The sequence below is a fragment of the Mustela nigripes genome, chromosome 12 (genome assembly GCF_022355385.1).
Source record: "Mustela nigripes isolate SB6536 chromosome 12, MUSNIG.SB6536, whole genome shotgun sequence".
Taxonomy (NCBI): domain Eukaryota; kingdom Metazoa; phylum Chordata; class Mammalia; order Carnivora; family Mustelidae; genus Mustela; species Mustela nigripes.
In genome coordinates, this window is record NC_081568.1 from 108,623,010 (window position 1) to 108,642,849 (window position 19,840).

The 19,840-nt window shown below is 36.0% G+C and overlaps 1 protein-coding gene across 1 annotated transcript; it reads left to right on the forward strand.

Moving 5' to 3' along the window:
- Positions 1-4,542: 4,542 nt before the first annotated feature.
- LOC132027971 (BH3-interacting domain death agonist-like) lies at positions 4,543-4,945 on the forward strand. The gene has a single exon (XM_059416658.1). It carries the CDS (start codon positions 4,613-4,615, stop codon positions 4,910-4,912), a length of 300 nt encoding a protein of 99 aa, XP_059272641.1. The 5' UTR covers positions 4,543-4,612; the 3' UTR covers positions 4,913-4,945.
- Positions 4,946-19,840: the final 14,895 nt, after the last annotated feature.

Below are 19,840 nucleotides of genomic sequence, written 5' to 3' on the forward strand. Positions count from 1 at the left end.
CCTAAAACAACAGAAAACTCATTCTTCTTGATGCACATCGAACTTTCTCTAGAATAGATGATATACTGGGTCACAACTCAGGTCTCAACTGATACCAAAAGACTGAGATTATTCTCTGCATAATCTGAGACCACAATACTTTGAAACTAGAATTCAGTCACAAGAAAACATTTGGAAGAAATTCAAACACTTGGAAGCTAAAGACCATTCTGCTTAAGAATGTTTGGGCCAACCAGGAAATTAGAGAAGAATTTAAACAATTCATGGAAAACAATGAGAATGAAACACATTGGTCCAAAACCCCTGGGATACTGCAAAGGTGGTCCTATAGGAGAAAAGCATAGCCATCCAAGTCTCACTCTAAAAAACAGAAAAATCCAGAATACAAAAATTAACTATATACTTAAAGAACTGGAGAAAGAACAGAAAATAAAGCCTAAGTCACACAAGAAAAGGGAAATAAAGATTAGAGAAGAGAACAATGAATTAGAATCCAGAAATACAGTAGAGCGAGCAACAAAACTAGGAGCTGGTTCTTTGAAAGAATTAATAAGATCACTAAACCACTAATCAGACTTATCCAAAAGAAAAGAGAAAAGACCCAAATTAATAAAATTATGATTGAAAGGGGAGAGATCATGACTAACAGAAAGGAAATAGAAATAATTATCAGAAATTATTATCAACAGGTATATGCCAATAAATTAAGCAACCGAGAAGAAATGGATGCATTCCTGGAAACCTATAAACTACCAAGACTGAAACAGGAAGAAATCGACAACATGAATAGACCAATAACCAGTAACAAGACTGAAGCAGTGATCAAAAACCTCCCAAAAAACGAGAGTCCAGGACCTGATGAATTCCCTGGGGAATTGTACAAAACATTCCAAGAAGAAATAATACCTATTCTCCTGAAGCTGTCTCAAAAAATAGAAATGGAGGGGTGCCTGGGTGGCTCAATGGGTTAAAGCCTCTGCCTTTGGCTCAGGTTGTGATCCTGCGGTCCTGGGATCAAGCCCCACATCAGGCTGTTGACTCAGCAGGGAGCCTGCTTCCCTTCCTCTCTCTCTGCCTGCCTCTCTGCCTACTTGTAATCTCTGTCTGTCAAATAAATAAATAAAATCTTTTAAAAAAATAGAAAAGAAAAAAAAACTTCCAGACTCTTTCTATGAGGCCAGTATTACCTTGATCCCAAAACGAGGCAAAGACCCCATCAAAAAGGAGAATTACCGGCTAATATATCTGTTGAATATGGATGCCAAAATTCTGAACAAGATCCTAGCTAATAGTATACAACAGTACATTAAAAGGATATCCATCATGATCAGGTAGGATTTATCCCTGGGATGCAAGGGTGGTTCAACATTCACAAATCAAACAGTGTGATAGAACACATTAACAAGAGAAGAGACAAGAGCCATATGGTCCTCTCAATTGATGCAGAAAAGCATTTGACAAAATACAGCATCCTTTCCTGATTAAAACTCTTCAGAGTGTAGAGATAGAGGGAAACATTCCTCAATTTCATAAAAACCACCTATGAAAAGCCCACAGCGAATATCATTCTCAGTGGGGAAAAGCTGAGAGCCTTTGCCTTAAGATCAGGAACATGACAACAATGCCCACTCTCACCATTACTGTTCAACATAGTACTGGAAGTCCTAGCAACAGCACTTAGAAAATAAGAAGAAATAAAATATACTCAAATTGGCAAAGAAGAAAGTAAAACTCTCTCTCTTCACAGATGACATGATACTTTATGTGGAAAACCCAAAAGAATCCACCTCCAAATTACTAGCACTCATACAACATTTCAGTAATGTGGCAGGATAGAAAATTAATGCACAGATATCAGCTGCTTTCCTATACACTAACAATGAAACTATAGAAAGAAAAATTAGGGAATCAATTTCATTTACAATAGCACCAAACACCATAAGATACCTTGGAATAAACCTAATTAAAGAGGTGAAGGATCTATACTCTAGAAACCACAGAACACTTATGAAAGAAACTGAAGAAGACACAAAAAGATGGAAAAGCATTCCATGCTCATGGATTGGAAGAATACACATTGTTAAAACCTTTATGTTGCCCAGAGCAACCTATACTTTCAATTCCATCCCAATCAAAATACCAATGGCATTTTTCAGAGTGCTGGAACAAACAATCTTAAAATTTTTATGGAACCAGAAAAGACCCTGAATTGCCAAGAAATACTGAAAAAGAAAAGCAAAGCTGGGGGTATCATGTTGCCTGCTTTCAAGATATATTACCAAGCTGTGATCACCAAGACAGCATCGTACTGGCACAAAAACAGACAACAGATCAAGGGGACAGAATAGAGAGCCCAGATATGGAACCTCAATTCTATGGTCAACTAATCTTCAACAAAACAAGGAAAACTATCCAATGGACAAGAGACAGTCTCTTTAATAAATGCTGCTGGGGAAACTGGACAGCTATAAACAGAAGAATGACACTTGGCTATTCTTTTCTATCATACACAAAGATAAATTCTAAATGGATGAAAGATCTCAGTGTGACACAGAAATCCATCAAAATGCTAGAGGAGAACATAGGCAGTAATCTCTTTGACATTGGCCACAGCAACTTCTTTCAAGAGAAAGAAGTGAAAATGTTTCAAGAGAAACAAAAGTGAAAATGAACTTTTGGGACCTCATCAAGATAAAAAGCTTCTGCAAAGCAAAGGAAACAGTCAATTAAACAAAGTGACAACCCATGGACTGAGAGAAGATATTTGCAAAAGACACTACAGATAAAGGGCTGGTATCCAAGATCTACAAAGAACTTCTCAAACTCAACACCCAAAAAAGAAATACTCAAGTCAAAAAATGGGCAAAAGACATGAACAGACACTTCTCCAAAGAAGACATGCAAATGCCTAACAGACATATGAAAAAGTGTTCACCATCATTAGCCATCAGGGAAATTCAAATCAAAACCACACTGAGATACCACCTTACACCAGTTAGAATGGAAAAACTTGTTAAGGCAAGAAATAACAAATGTTGAAAAGGTTGTGGAGAAAGGGAAACCTTCTTACACGCTTGGTGGGAATGCAAGTTGGTACAGTCACTTTGGAAAAGAGTGTGGAGGTTCCTCAAAATTTAAAAATAGAACTATGCTATGACCCAGCAATTGCACCACTGGGTATTTACCCCAGAGATACAGTTGGAGTGAAAAGAAGGGCCACATGCACTCCAATCTTCATAGCAGCAATGTCCACAATAGCCAAACTGTGGAAAGAGCCAAGATGTCCTTCAACAAACAAATGGATAAAGAAGATGTGATCCATATATAAAAAATGGAATATTACTCAGCCATCAGAAAGAATGAATACCCAACATTTGCACCAACATGGATGGAATTGGGGGACATTATGCTGAGTGAAACAAGTCAAGCAGAGAAAGACAATTATCATATGGTTTCACTTATTTGTGGAAAATAAGGAATAGCATGGGGGACATTAGAAGAAGGAAAGGAAAAATGTAGGTGGGAAAATCAGAGGGGGAAATGAACCATGATAGACTAGGGACTTCAGTAAACAAACTGAAGGTTTTAAAGGGGAGGAGAGTGAGGGATGGGTTAACCCGGTGATGGGTATTAAGAAGGGCATGTATTGCATGGAGTACTAGGTGTTATACATAAACAATGAATCATGGAACACTACATCAAAAACTAATGATGTACTGTATGGTGACTAATGTAACATAATAAAAAAAGAATAAGGAATTTTCATGTACAAATGATACATAAATATTGTATATTAAATATCATTTAAAATGAAAAAGCAAGCTAACAATTAGTAGACATAGTATGATTTTCTTGTGTTAATAAAACTGTATAGCCAAAAATAAATAAGAGACATTGAAAGGGTTAAAAAAAAAAGTTCATTAATACTATTGCTTTAAGAGAGTGTGACTACATGATACATCAGGTGAAAAAAAATATATATATGCAGACACATATTTTCTCTTTTAATACATAGAATTTATACGCACACATATATGATGCATAAAATTTTGTACACATATATTTTATATACATATTATTCTTTATAAATTACCATGATTTAAATGTTTAATTTCATCAAACATCACTTTTAAAGGGGAAATACTATTTCAAATAAAATTAATAATTAAGTAAAATGGTTCCTAAGACTTTGAGCAGAGTATTATTTTTGTGTCCATTTGCTTTCATGTCATTACTTAGTAGGAGCTAGAGTATGAGGCCAACCTGCCAGAAGAGTTTACTCTGACAGCATAAATATTGTTACTCTCCCAACAATCTGAGAAAAGGAATACAAAGCACTTAAAAATGTCAGGAGGCTAGCATTATATGGTATATTAACTTGCTGGTGTTTGTCTTCCTCCAAAGCTACTCTGACTCTAATTTCCACAAAGAGCTGGAGGTCCTGGGCCGGGAACTACCCATGCCAGCTCACCTGCAGGAGGAGCAAGACTATAGGCTACAGACGGATGGCAACTGCTGCAGCCACTTCCTGGTGAATGAGGAGAGAGATTCTCAGGGTCAAGAGGAAATCATTCAGGATATTGCCAGGTAGCTCGCCAAAATAGGGGACGATATGGATCGTAGCATCCACCCAGGACTGGTGAATAACCTGGCAACAGAGTTCACGAATAGGAGACTGTTGGAAGAAGACAGAAGGCAGTGCCTCGCTGCTGCGCTGGAGCGGGTCATGCAGACTTACCCCACAGACATGGAAGATGAGAAGACCATGCTGATATTGGCCATGTTCTTGGCCAAAAAGGTGGCTGATCACACACCATACTTGCTCCGTGAAGTCTTTCGCACAACAGTGAACTTTATTAACCAGAACCTGTTCACTTACGTGAGGAACTTGGTCAGAAATGACATGGACTGAGTGGACACCTCTGCCGAAGCAAGACTGGTTAAAACTTGATATGATGAGGGCGCCTGGGTGGCTCAGTTGGTCGAGCAACTGCCTTCGGCTCAGGTCACGGTCCTGGAGTCCCCGGATCGAGTCCCTCATCGGGCTCCCAGCTCCACGGGGAGTCTGCTTCTCCCTCTGAGCTTCTCGCCTCTCATGTTCTCTCTCACTATCTCTCTCTCAAATAAATAAATAAAATCTTTAAAAAAAAAAAAAAAACTTGATATGATGAGAACAAAGCAGCTGCCTCCAGCCGAGATGGAGCAATAGCCGAGAAGATACTCATGAGATAATAGCTATTTATTTCTATTTTAAAGATGTTTTAAGCTGTGATCCATTTAGACATCTTTACATTAACATACTTGAATGGAAATATTTCACATTGTTGAATGAGTTTCATACCATCTTCTAAATCCACTACACCTTGTGCATTTATCTCATTTCAGTACAACTTCACTTGAAAATTAAATTTAAGAACAGATTGTAAGACAGAAAACAAAAAAAAAAGGAGAGGTTTATTTTCTTCCTTAACAGAGACTTCATGATGGAGTAGATGTGTGATTTATTGAACTTGTCATGAGTACAAAGGTGAAATTAAACTTGCACATCTATATTTATTAGTGGCAGCATAAAAACAGTATTTTGGAAAATCAGTTGACAGTATTAACTAAGTGTAAAAAAAGCTTTAATACTAGCTGACCCAGGGCTTCTATTTCTAGTATATGTGTACTAAAAATAACCTGAAACAAGGAAAAAGCTAATGGCACAAAAATGTCCATCATAACATTAGCTATTTTAATGAAAACTTGAATGGAGTTTAACTGCCCAGCAATGAAGTACTTCCAAACAAAATAAAGCATTATAATCAATGGAACAAAATGCAGTAATCAGAACTCTTCAGTACGGGACTATAATAACCATACTACTTGATAATTTTTATATGTCTCATTACATCTCCTAACTCAACTTGATGAAAGTAAACAGATCTGACTACTGACTATGAGTGTTGCCTATCTGAGAAAACAGCACCATCATCCATAAATTTACCCAAATCTGGTGTCATTTTTTCATCTCCTCCCTTAAGTTCTCCCTTCTTCAATACACCACTGCATTAGTTAGTGCTATCTACTAAATATTTCTCAAACCTATATACTATATATATAAACCTATATACTTTTCCCCCCATGTTGACCACTACATACAAACTCATACAAACATCACTTCTTATTTGGACTATTACAACACCTTCCCAAACTGGACTTTTAACATCTTAGCTCCAACAATTCTGTTCTTCACATGTAGCCAAAAGACCTTTTCAAACCAAAATTTGATGAAGTTGTTGCTCCACTCTCTTTATTCTTTGGATTTAAACAAAGGAACAAATATAATCATCATATTCTCTAACATGAGACTTTTTGCTGAGTTAGTTTGTGTCTCTCACTCACCTTTAAAAAAGAATTTTTTTTTTCAGGTACGGGATTTAGTAATTCAACACTTATATACAAACAACACCTTCTGCTCATCATAAGTGCCCTCCTTAATCCCCAGTACCTATTAACTCATCCCCTTACCAACTTCCCCTCTGGTAAACATAAGATTGTTCTCGATAGTTAAAAGTCTATTTCTTGGGTTTTCTCTCTGGTTTCCCCCATGTTCCTTTGTTTTGTTTCTAAAATTCTACATATCAGTAAAATCATATGGTATTTCTTTCCCTGGCTGGATTTATTTTGCTTAGCATAATACTCTCTAGCTCCATCCATGTTGCTACAAAGGGCAAAATTTCATCCTTTTTCATGGCTATGCAATATTCCATTGTATATTGACACCATCTCTTCTTTATCCATTCATCAATCAGTGGACATTTGGGTTATTTCATTATTTGTCTATTTTTGATAATGCTGCCATTAACATCAGGATGCAAGTATCTCTTTCAAATTTATATTTTTGCATCCTTTGGGTGAATACCTATTAGTGCTATTGCTAGATCATAGAATAGTTCTATTTTTAACTTTTTGAGGAAACTCCATACTATTTTCAGGAGTGACTGAAACAGTTTGCACTCCCAACAGTGTATGAGGGTTCCCCTTTCTCTAAATCCTCTCCAACACCTGTTGTTTTCTGTGTTGTTAATTTTAGCCATTCTTCCTGGTGTGAGGTGATATTTCATTATGGTTTTGATTTGTATTTCCCTGATGATGAGTGATGTTGAGAATCTTTACAAGTGTCTTTTGTCCATATGTATGTATTCTTTGGAAAAATGTCTATACATGTCTTCTGCCCATTTCTGAACTTTATTATTTGTTTTCAGGGTATTGAGTTTTATAACTTCTTTATTTTTTTTTTTAAGATTTTATTTATTTATTCGACAGAGAGAGATCACTGGTAGATAGAGAGGCAGGCAGAGAGAGAGAGGGAAGCAGGTTCCCTGCTGAGCAGAAAGCCCGATACGGGACTCAATCCCAGGACCCCGAGATCATGGCCTGAGCCGAAGGCAGCGGCTTAACCCACTGAGCCACCCAGGCGCCCCTATAACTTCTTTATATACTTTGGATACTAACCCTTTATCAGATATGACATTTGCAGACATCTCCCATTCCAAAGGTCGCCTTTTAGTGTTTTTTGTTTTTGTTTTAAATATTTACCTATTTGAGAGAGAGGCAAAGATAGTAACAGAGAGCACAAACTAGCACGAACAGGGAGTAAAGGGAGAAGCAAGCTCCCCGCCAGTGAGGGAGCCCAACACACGGCTTGATCCCAGGATCCTGAGATCATGACCTGAGCAGAAGTCAGATGTCTAACCAACTGAGTCACCCAGGTGCCCCTACCTTTTAGTTTTCTTGATTGTTTCCTTCATTGTTCAGAAGAAATACCAATAGTTTATTTTTGCTTTTGTTTCTCTTCAAGTACGTCGTACCTAGTAAGAAACTGCTAGTGCCCATGTCTGAGATTACCTCCTGTGTTCTCCTCTATGATTTTGATGGTTTCCTGTCTTATATTTAGGTCTTTAATCCATTTTGAATTTATTTTTGTATATGGTATAAGAAAGTGGTTGAGTTTCACTCTTTTGCATGTTGCTGTCCAGTATCCCCAACACCATTTGTTGAAGAAACTGTCTCCCCCCCCCATTGGATATTCTTCCCTGTTTTGTCAAAGATTAAGTGACCATACAGTTGTGGGTTCATTACTGGGTTTTCTATTCTGTTCCAATCATTTATGTGTCTGTTTTGGTACCAGTACCATATTGCCTCAATCACTACAGCTTTGTAATATACCTTGAAGTCCAGAATTGTGATTTCTCCAGCTTTGCTTTTCAAGATTGATTTGGTTACTCAGAGTTATATGATTCCATATACATTTTTGGATTATTTGTTATAGCTCTGTGTAAAATGTTGTTGGTATTTTGATATGGACTGCATTAAATGTGTAGATCACTTTGGATAACATAGACATTTTAACAGTATTTGTTATTCCAATATATGAGCATGTTGTTTTTCCATCTCTTTGTGTTATTCCAATATATGAGCATGTTGTTTTTCCATTTCTTTGTCTCCTGTTCAGTTTCTTTTATCAGTGTGTTATAGTTTTCAGAGTACAGATTTTTCACCTTTTTGGTTAGGTTTATTCCTAGCTATTTTATGGACTTTGGTGCAATTGTAAATGGGACTGCTTCCTTGACTCCTCTTTCTGCTGCTTAATTATTGGTATATAAAACTGCAACAGATTTCTGTACATTGATTTTGTATCCTGAATATTTACTGAATTTGTGTATCAGTTCCAGCAATTTTTTGATGGAGTCTTTTGGGTTTTCTATATAGAATATGATGTAATCTACAAAGAGTAAAAGTTTTGCTCCTTTCTTGCTGATATGGATGCCTTTTATTTCTTTTTGCTGTCTGATTGCTGTGGCTAGGACTTCCAGTACTGTATTGAATAAAAGTGGTGAGAGTGGACATTGTTATCTTGTTCTTGACCACAGAGGGAAAAAGTTCTCAGTTTTTCCCCAATGAAGATGATATTAGTTATGTGTTTTTCATATACAGCTTTTATTATGATAAAGTATGTTTCTTTTGAGGATTTTTATCATGAATGGATGTTTACTTTGTCAAATGCTTTTTTCTGCATCTATTGAGAGGATCATAGTTCTTATCCTTTCTTTTATTAATGTGGTGTTTCATGTTGATTAATTTGCAAATATTGAGCCATCCCTGCAGCCCAGGAATAAATCCCACTTGATCATGGTGAATGATCCTTTGAATGTACTATTGGATTTGATTTGATAGTATTATGTTGAGAGTTTTTGCATCCATATTCATCCAGGATATTGGCCTATAGTTCTTTTTAGTGGAGTCCTTGACTGATTTCACTCTTAGGGTAATGCTGGCTTCGTGGAATGAGAAAGTTTACCTCTCATTTCTACTTTTTGGAATAGCTCTAGAAGAACTGGTATTAATTCTTCTTTGAATGTTTGGTAGAATTCACCTAGGAGGCCAATTGGCCATGGACTTTTGTTTCTTGGGATTTTTTTTAAGTTACTGATGCAGTTTCTTTGCTGGTTATTAGTCTTTTCAAGTTTTCTATTTCTTCCTGTTTCACTTTTGGTAGTTTATATGCTTCTAGGAATTCTCCATTCCAGGTTGTCCAATTTGTTGGCATATAGTTTTTTATAATATTTTAATTGTTTGCATTTCTGTATTGTTAGTTGTTATTTATCCTCTCTCATTTGTGATTTTATTTATTTGGATCCTTTCTCTTTTCTTTTTGGTAAGTCTGGCTAGAGGTTTATCAATTTAATTAATTTTTTCAAAGAATCAGCTCCTGATTTCATGGATTTTTTTTACTGTTTTTTTTTTTTTTTTTTTTTTTTTGTGTGTGTGTGTGTGTGTGTTGTTGTAGTAGTCGCTCCTATATCATGTATTTCTGCTCTAATTTTTATTATTTTCTTCATTCTGTTGGCTTTAGACTTTGTTGGTCTTTTTCTAGCTTCTTTAGGTGTAAGTTTAGGTTCTTTATTTGAAAAGTTTCTTGCTTCTTGATGTAGGCCTGTATTGCTATATACTGTTTTGCTGTATCCAAAAGCTATTTGATCATCATGTTTTCATTTTCATTTGTTTCCATGTATTTTTTTTAATTTCTTCTTTTATTTCCTGGTTGACCCATTGATTGTTTAGTAGCATGTTGCTTAACCTGCATGTATTTGTGGTCTTTCCAAAGCTTTTATTGTGCTTGGTTTCAAGTTTCATAGAATTGTGGTCAGAAAATACGCGTGGTATGATCTCAATCTTTTTGTACTTGTTGATGGCTGAATTGTGACCTAAAATGTCATCTATTCTGGAGAAGTGCCACGTGCCCTTGAAAAGAATATATATTCTGCTGCTTTAGAATAGAATGTTCTGAATATATCTGTTAAGTTCATTTGGTCCAGTGTGTGTTTCAAAGCCATTGTTTCCTTGTTGATTTTCCATTTAGATGATCTGTCACTTGATCTAAGTGGAGTTTTTTTTTTTTTTTTTAAAGATTTTATTTATTTATTTGACAGAGAGAAATCACAAGTAGATGGAGAGGCAGGCAGAGAGAGAGAGAGGGAAGCAGGCTCTCGCTGAGCAGAGAGCCCGATGCGGGACTCAATCCCAGGACTCTGAGATCATGACCTGAGCCGAAGGCAGCGGCTTAACCCACTGAGCCACCCAGGCGCCCGATCTAAGTGGAGTTTTAAAGTCCCCTGCAATTACTGAACTATTATTAAAGAGTTCCTTTATATTTCTTATTCATTGTTTTATATAGTTGGGTGCTCCTATGTTGGGTACAAAAGTAATTAAAATTATTATATCTTCTTGTTGGACTGTCCCCTTTAGGATGATATAGTGCCTTTCTTCATCTCTTATTACTATCTATGGTTTAAAACCTACCCTGTCTAACTAAGTATTGCTATTTGGCATTCTTTTGATGTCCATTTGTATGATAAGTGATCCTCCGAACCCTCATTTTCAATCTGTAGGTTTCTTTAGGTCTAAAATGAACCTCCTGTAGGCAACATATAGATGGTTCTTGTTTTTTACCCATTCTGATACCTACGTCTTTTGACTGGAGTATTTAGTCCACTTGCTTACAGAGTAATTATTGATAGATATGCATTTATTGACATTTTACTTGTTTGTCATTGTTTCTGCGGATTTTCTTAGATTCTTTCTTGTCTTTGTCATTTTTGGTCTTTCCTTCCCACTGAACGAGACCCCTTAACTATTATTGCAGGGCTGACTTAGTGGTCACAAATTTCCTAATTTTAGTTTTTCTGGGAAACTCCTTATATTTCCTTCTATTCTGAATGATAGCCTTGTTGGATAGAGTATTTTTGGCTGTAGATTTTTCTCACTCAGAACATTAAATATATCATGCCACTTCTTTGTGGCCTGCTAAGTTTTTGATGAGAGATATGCAACTAGACTTACTGTCTTTCTTTGTAAATTAGGGATATTTTTTGCCTTGTTGCTGGTAGGATTTTTCTTTATCACCATAGTTTGCAATTAATTACAAAATGTCTTGGTGTTGGCCTGCTCTTGTTGATTTTGACCGGAGTTTTCTGTGCCTTCCAGATTTGGAAGTGTTTCCTTCCCCAAATTAGGAAAGTTTTTAGCCATTATTTCCTCACATAAACTTTCTGCCACCTTTTATCTCTCCTTCTTCTGCAGGGATTCCTGTAATACAAATGTATTTGATGGAGCCACTGAGTTCCCTTAGCTTATTCTCATGTTCCATAATTTTTCTTTCTCTATTTTGATCAGCTTCATTATTTTCCACTAGTTTATCTTCCATATCCTTTATTCATTCCTCTGCTTCTTCAATCCTTGTGTTCACTGCATTCTGTTTAGAATCTCACTTACTGGATTTTTCATTTCTGCTTTTTAACTCTTTTATCTCTGAAGTAATGGCCTTCCTGAAGTCTTGCATTCTTTTCTCCAGCTCAGAAAGTAAACTTATGGTTGTTGCTTTAAATTCTCCATCAGAGCTATTACTCACATCTGGCTGTGACCTTATCTTTTTTCATTTGGGATGAATTCCCCTGTTCTGGCATTTCACCTATCTCTGTCTTCTTCTGTACATTAGAAAGCCTGTTATGTTTAGAGTAATGGCATTATGCAGAAGAAGTCATATAATGTCCAGGGTCTGGTACTTTAGGAAGTGTGTCTGGTATAGTCTGTGTGTACCTTGCTATTGTGTTTTGGTTGTTATATTCCTCAGGTCAGTCGTCTGCAGAAGTCTGCTTGTCTGCATTGGGCAGTGTTTGGTCCTTGGCCACAATGTGTCAACCTTTTACTATGTGTGCTTGCTAAATGGAACCTGATGTTATTTCCACTAGGCCTGAAACCCTGCAGAACTCTCTGGCCAAGAGTCATGGTATGGACAGGGGTTTCTGCTGATGTTCTGGAGAAGGGGCCCACCACACTGGGACTGAGGCAAACCTGACTAAGACAGGCAGTACCAGCAGACTGCTGGGGTGTGAGACATGGTATAAATACATTAGACAGCTAGTCTTGGTGCTGCACTGCTTACAGAAGGTGACTCTGTTTATGCTGAGAGGTGGGGGAAATGGCACCCAATGGTGGGCTTCCTTATCCCAGGAGAGGGGCTTCCTGAACACTACCTCTCAGAGACTGCACTCTAAGAAGAGCAAATTATCTTTCTCCTGTATGCCCCAGGCATTCATCATATCTCTGTCTCCATCCCCCAGGTTGTTTATCTACCTTTCCTTCAGGAATAGGGCAGGGACCTTAGGCCTCTATCACAGCTAAGGTCACTGACCTTTAAAACTAGTTTTTAGGGGTGCCTGGGTGGCCAGTTGGTTAAGCATCTCCCTTTGGCACAGGTCATAATCTCGAGGTCCTGGGATCGAGCCCCACATCAGGGTCCCTGCTCAGCTGAGAGCCCACTTCTCCCTCTCCTTATGGTCCTCTCCCTGCTTCTGATTGTGAACTCTCTCTCTCTTAAATAAATAAAATCTTTTTAAAAATGAATGAATGAATTAATTAATTAAAACTAGTCTTTAAGCCTAGCTGGTTACAGAGACTCACAAAATCAGCCCTCTCATTTTCCCAGCTGATGGCTTTCAGTAAGTTCTCCTTGTGCATCCCCCTGTGTGCTCCTTTCTCTCCCCTTTCTCTAGGACCATAGCTCCCTCTCCTCCAAAGCACCTGTGATCTACTTCTTCCGCAAACCATGTTCCTGTACCTCCTACATTCCTCTTTGTGGCCTCTTCTCTTCCTCCAGTTGTGCAGTTCATTCTGTTGGTCCTCAGGCTGATTTCTTGGGTATTCAGAACGATGTGACAGTTAACTAGCTGTGTTCAAGGCAGAAGATGAGCCTATGGTCCTCATACTAAGTCGCTATCTTAGCTCCTCTTCTGTTTTGTCATTTTTAACCTAGATAATTTTAACCTACTTTTCTGTCAGCTCTCAATTCACCATAACTTTGCAGGGGAAACATCACATTATGATTAGCATGGTTCACACCACCCTTTGACTCTCCTTGAGGGCCCTTGGAAATATTATAGTTGTTTGTAGGAATTTCATATCTAGGCCTGCCTTCTATATCACATTGTCAGTCTCATGCGTACAGAGGCACTATTTGGTTTATTAATTTATTCCTAACTTCTAGCAATATATCAAAAAATAATACTTAGGAATTGTTTTTCCCATACAGGATGAATAAATGAATTAATGAGAAGCAAATAATTTAAAAATAAGCACAATTTATATATAAAATGAAAAATAATTTTTAAATGAAAAACTTAAAACTAGTAGATTTGCATTTTTAAAACATAGAAAAGACCATATGATTCCATCAGATGTGGAATTGAAGAAACAAAACAAATGAGCAAAGATGGAAAAAAGAGAAAGGAAAAACTAAGAAACTAAGAAACAGACTCTTAACTATAGAGAACAAACATGGTTACTAGAGGGGTGGTGGGTGGGGGGATGGGATCAATAGGTGATGGGGGTCAAAAAGTGTACTCATGGGGCGCCTGGGTGGCTCAGTGGGTTAAAGCCTCTGCCTTTGGCTCGGGTCATGATCCCAGGGTCCTGGGATCGAGCCCCACGTCGGGCTCTCTGCTCGGCGGGGAGCCTGCTTCCCTTCCTCTCTCTCTCTGTGTTCCTCTCTGCCTACTTGTGATCTCTGTCCATCAAATGGATGAATAAAATCTTAAAAAAAAAAGAAAAAAAGTGCACTCATCATGGTGAGCACTGTGTTGTAGGTAAGTATTGATCACTATATTGTACAGCTGAAACTAATATTACACTGAACATTAACTAACTGGAATTTAAATAAAAACTTAAATAAAATATAGAAAGAGGATTGGATAATTTTACATATATTGCTAGGAAAAATGATTTTAATAGTAGTACCCTGTATTTATTTTATTGAGTTTAATATATTGCAGGTGGTGAGCAAAAGTACATTATATACATTTACTCCTTTATTTTCCATAGCAAACCTGTACATTAAATATTATCCTTAAATCACACAGCTTGTAGTCTATTTGGAATCAAACCCAGGTTGTTCTGACTTCAGGTACCATACTGTTAATAAGTTTGTTTCACTGACTTTCATGATTAAGATACTGATATTATGGGGGCACCTGGGTGGCTCAGTGGGTTAAGCCTCTGCCTTCGGCTCAGGTCATGATCCCAGGGTCCTGGGATCGAGCCCCACATCGGGCTCTCTGCTCTGCAGGGAGCCTGCTTCCTCCTCTCTCTCTGCTTGCCTCTCTGCCTACTTATGATCTCTGTCAGATAAATTAAAAAAAAATCTTTAAAAAAAAAAGATACTGATATTATGGGTGATCTTGTTCCACATTGTTTCTCAGATGTTCCATAATGTATTTTTAATAAAAATAATAATTAATGTTTCTCCCATGCTCAATCCATATTTATTTTTGTCTTATCCTTCTAATATTCATGTAACTTATTTATCATTTTAACACTTATGCTTACAAGTAAAACAAAGTTTCAGGGAGCTTGGCATTATTAACCCATGATCATATAGCTAGTTCAATGGCAATTTCAAAATGCTTATTCCTTGGGGCACCTGGGTGGCTCAGTGGGTTAAGCCTCTGCCTTCGGCTCAGGTCATGATCTCAGGGTCCTGGAATCGAGCCCCGCATCAGGCTCTCTACTCTGCAGGGAGCCTGCTTCCCCCCCGCCCCCACGCCTGCCTCTCTACCTACCTGTGATCTCTCTCTCTCTGTCAAATAAATAAAATATTTAAAAAATGCTTATTCCTTACATGACTGTTTTTACCTTTACTCTGTGGCAAATTGCTGAGTGAGATATAACTGCATCCTTTTGGAAGAAGATGCTTTTTTTTCTTAATTTCACGTGTTTCATGATTGTTTTCACTATCTGGGGAAAAGAAGCATAGAAGTGACTGTTGTATTTATTTTTATCTCTATTAAACATAGCTGTCTGGAACCAGCATAGAACAATGAAAAACATCCTAAGTAAATGGCACAGCATTCACACTTGAGTATTTTGAGATCAGAAGGTATTACAACATAACGGATCTTTCTTTTTGCTTGGAAATCAGGGATAGTCTGTCTGTTCTTGAGAAGAGCTTCTATTAGAGCCTGCCACCCAATGAATCAGCAAAAGGGTCTCAGGAGTTCCTGACAGCTCTTTGTCAAGCATTCACTCCGACCAATAGTGCATAGCTCTTCGTATCTGACAGAATATGACTACAGGCTTCTTTCTGTGTTAAAGCAAGCATAAAAATAATGAGCAAAGAAAGTTCATAGATACCATTATGATAGTTGCAGCTAAATAATATATGACATTAATGACTTGAACCTAACATTGCTTCTATTAAAACCTCTTCTTTCCTTGAGGGATCAGGTACACAATAAATTACAAGCCTTTGGTACATGAAGCATTACAGGCTGATGGGTTACTTTTACTTTTAAATTGTGGATGAATAAAATTCTATCAAAAATCTAATGAGCTTTACCTATCCTAATACTTAGAAACTGAGTAATTTTAAACTCAGTTTTATAACTTTGTGATTTAAGAGCACTCTATTTTTGGAACATGTAACTTGGAATAATTATCTTTCTTCAAAAGCATATCGTGTGATTTCAACAATTGGAATGTGAAGCTGGTCACTATAAACTAAACATTTTTAACTCTTTAGGCTCATAATGCATCCATCCCATCCTAAAGAATAGGGTAAAAATATCTAAGCAATGACCTATATTACTGCAAAATTTTATATGTTTAAATCACTTTTGTATTCATTGTGATTAACAAAATATCTGGTTAACAAATGAATACTCAAAATGTGTATTAATGAATAAAAGAAGGAAATAAAATGAAAATTCATTTCTTCAACAAATACTACTTGAGTACACATTTTTTTTCACATTCTCTCCTAAACACTTTGCATACATTAGGAGATAAAACTGGCAAAGAGTCAATGTTATATTGCATATTTAGACACAGATATCAAAACTGCTAATAAAATGATGTTTCTGAGGTTTTAGAATGATTAGCGTGATTTTGTGAAAATTTCATTTTGTTACCTGTGGGAATGGAAGCCAGTGGTTTACTGAGCTATCATAAAATAAAGCACAAGTAAGACTTTTTACCTGAAAGTGAAAGAGAAGGAATTCCTGTTAGGTAAATATAGCTAAAATTTTGAGAGACATTGAATAAATTACTAAACTTCAAAGTTGCCAGTGGAATTAAAGCAATAGAACTCTAATAATAGGTTAGGTGGGGTTTGGAATACAAAAAGAAAATATAACTCTTTTTTTATAATCTTACATAACTTTTAATCAAAGAAAAAATTTAAAAAATTAAACATAGTCATAAACATTCTTCCTACTTTCTTCAAATCATTATCAATTTCTACTTATGTGCACATTTATTTGAAAGTTCTTTTTTAATTCTAACTAGATTCCCCATTCCTATGTATAGATAAAGGTAATTAGAGTGAAACTAATAAAAAAGGGCTACAATAAATGAAAACTGTATATAAAATAATTTATAATTTGTGAAAATATAAAACAGTATGTACTAATATCAAAATAATGTATTCATTAATAAGCTCCTTAGTTTATACCTTAATATAATAAAACATCAATATGTAAATATTATACATATAAAAATAATTGAGTTAATGAATTCAAACTCAGAATAGGAAGGAAGCCAAGTGATAATTTTCATTTAGAATTCTAAATAAATCCTACAGAATAATCTTAGAATACAATTTTGATAGAAAATAAAATTGGTTCAGCACAAAGTTTTGGCATGTGATCCAAAGAGCACTTTTATATTCTTTTATTTCCCCTTTATCTCATAAAACCCCTACAATGTTCACTTCATCATAGTTCAATTACTCTTGAAACTTTCTTAAAATCATGACTTTTCTAGTCAAACAAACAAATATCTGTACCACAGTTATTAGTCTTACTAGTTTTGTAGACAAGGCCAGGCAATTTCCATTTGTACACCCTAATTTGTTTGCCTCATTTATAATGTACATAGAACCTAGAACTTTGAGGTTTTTATTGGAATTACACATATAAGGTTCTTAATGTAGTTTTTGGCAGTTAAAAATGAGTCAAGAAATGGTAATTATTATTAAAATTGTTCCTAAGATTCTTGTCAGTATTATCCAACACTTTCCCATGCCTTTATTAGAATCAATCAGTGACCAAATATTAAAGTACAGTTGATCCTTTTCTGTCTGGAAAAAGTGTTACCCACTGGGCATTCCCAACAGATTACTATTATGTGTTATTCCCAATAGAAAAGTTAAAAAAAAAAAGAAAAGCTCAAATATTTTAATTCTGCCACTGAAAACAGCTTTGATTTGAGAGGGTGGTGAAATATGTACAAGCAAAAGTAAACAAAAGACATATGAGTAGAAAATCTCATAGATGCGAGTGAAGAAAACGGCAAGTATTGCAGCAGTACTACTAGAAGAAATGATGATTGCCCAGAACTACAGAACACTTAGATATATTGTCTTTTTTCAAGAACGTTTCCCTCAATATCTCTTATTGTGATGATACTGGGCCAGTAAAGTCACTAGTCCTTTCAAATTATATTTTTGTTGGCCACTTTGTATACAACATGGTACAAGGAAGAGAGACTTACTTAAAAAAAATAATAGTTAAAAGAACTGGGAAGTCTGAAGGAGATCTTAAATCAATTTTATCACCTTGGGGCACCTGGGTAACACAGTTGATTAAGCACCCGACTTTGGATTTGGGCTCAGATCCTGATCTCAGGGCAGGAGATCAAGCCCTCTGTGTGGGATGTGGGATTCTCTCTCCTTCCCCTTCCGCCCCTTCTGATTGCGATCTTCCTCTCAAAATAAATAAATAAGTATTTTTTTAAAAATATCACCATAAAAAGGTGGGCTATAAATTTATATAGTCTACTTAGCTTTCTCCATGGGTTTTTTTTTTTTTTTTTTTTTTTTTTTTTTTTTTTTACTTAATATCTTATTCTCTTTCCAGAATGTATCTTACATATTTCAATTTGGTCTTTCTGTATTTGAAATAGGAGATTTTTTTACTGTGCAGAAGTCATCACCAGACATGAAATTTATATTAAAAAAATCAGCTGCTACTTATAATACATAATCATTGCACTGAGTTAAGTGGTTACACAAAACATCTATTTTTCTTCTCTCAAGAACTCAATAAGTAGGTATTTTTACTTCCACTCAACAAAGGATCTGAGTTTTAGATAGGTTAAATTTCTGTCCACGATCCCACCAATACTAGTGGTAGACTATAATCACAGAATTTAATTAGAAGATTACCTGTTTTATATATAGGGTCTTATTACGTTTATTTAATAATGAATAAAAGAATAAGTGCCAAACTCACATATTTGTTTTACTGTGATATTTGATTCTTTAATATACTTTGATTATTGATTCTTTCTGCCAAAGATGTGGTATGGGAAACTGCCTCATGTCACAGTCCATAATTTCAGTTTAATTTCACATTTGCCTATATGTGGGGTTGCGTATTTATGAGTTAGTTCTGTGCAATTTGTTTTTTCCTAGTAAAAGTCAGCATTAAGTCTTGAAAACTTTATGAACATGAAGCCTTGCTAAATTTATATAACTACAATATAGTAATCATGTTAGGGGCACCGGGGGGATTCAGTTGGTTATGCATCAGACTCTTGATTTCGGCTCAGGTCATGATCTCAGGGTCATGAGATCAAGCCCACTAGTGGACTGAACACAGGGTATGGAGCCTGGTTAAGATTCTATCTCTCTCTCTACCCTCCCCCAACTAATGCGCTCTCTCTCTCTCTAAAAAACTAGTTATATGTTTTAAAAAAAGTCATTGTCTAACTACAGAGTGTAAATCTGTAATAATCAATGTAAATGTAAATCTATAATAATTAATGACTAACAGGTATTCCCAATTTTATATTTTAAGTGTATTACTATTACACTTAAAAAATCTTAGGAATGAATGGGATCTTGGAGGACAGATATTTCAGTCTCTAATATAATATAACAGTCCTTCTAAAATACTCTTGACAGGTGTCCAGTTAAACTTTGAACACTTCCAAGGAGAAGGAACTCATCACTTAGTAAGGCATCCTGTTCCATTTAAAAAGACCTTAGCTAGTCCTTCATTTTCATAAGCCTCACTTCATTCTAGATTTTATAGCCATAATTATAAGTACTATAAATTACTTCTGCAAATTCAAACATAATAGCCTACTCTACTGACTTAACCCCATCCTTACTGATTTTACTTTTAACTTAGATAACACTTGAGAGTTATAATATTTTGATGTAATACACATGCTCCAAGTCTGTATAAAATATGCAAGTGTGACTTACTGGCTTATATTACTTGAATGAGACAGTAGCTCA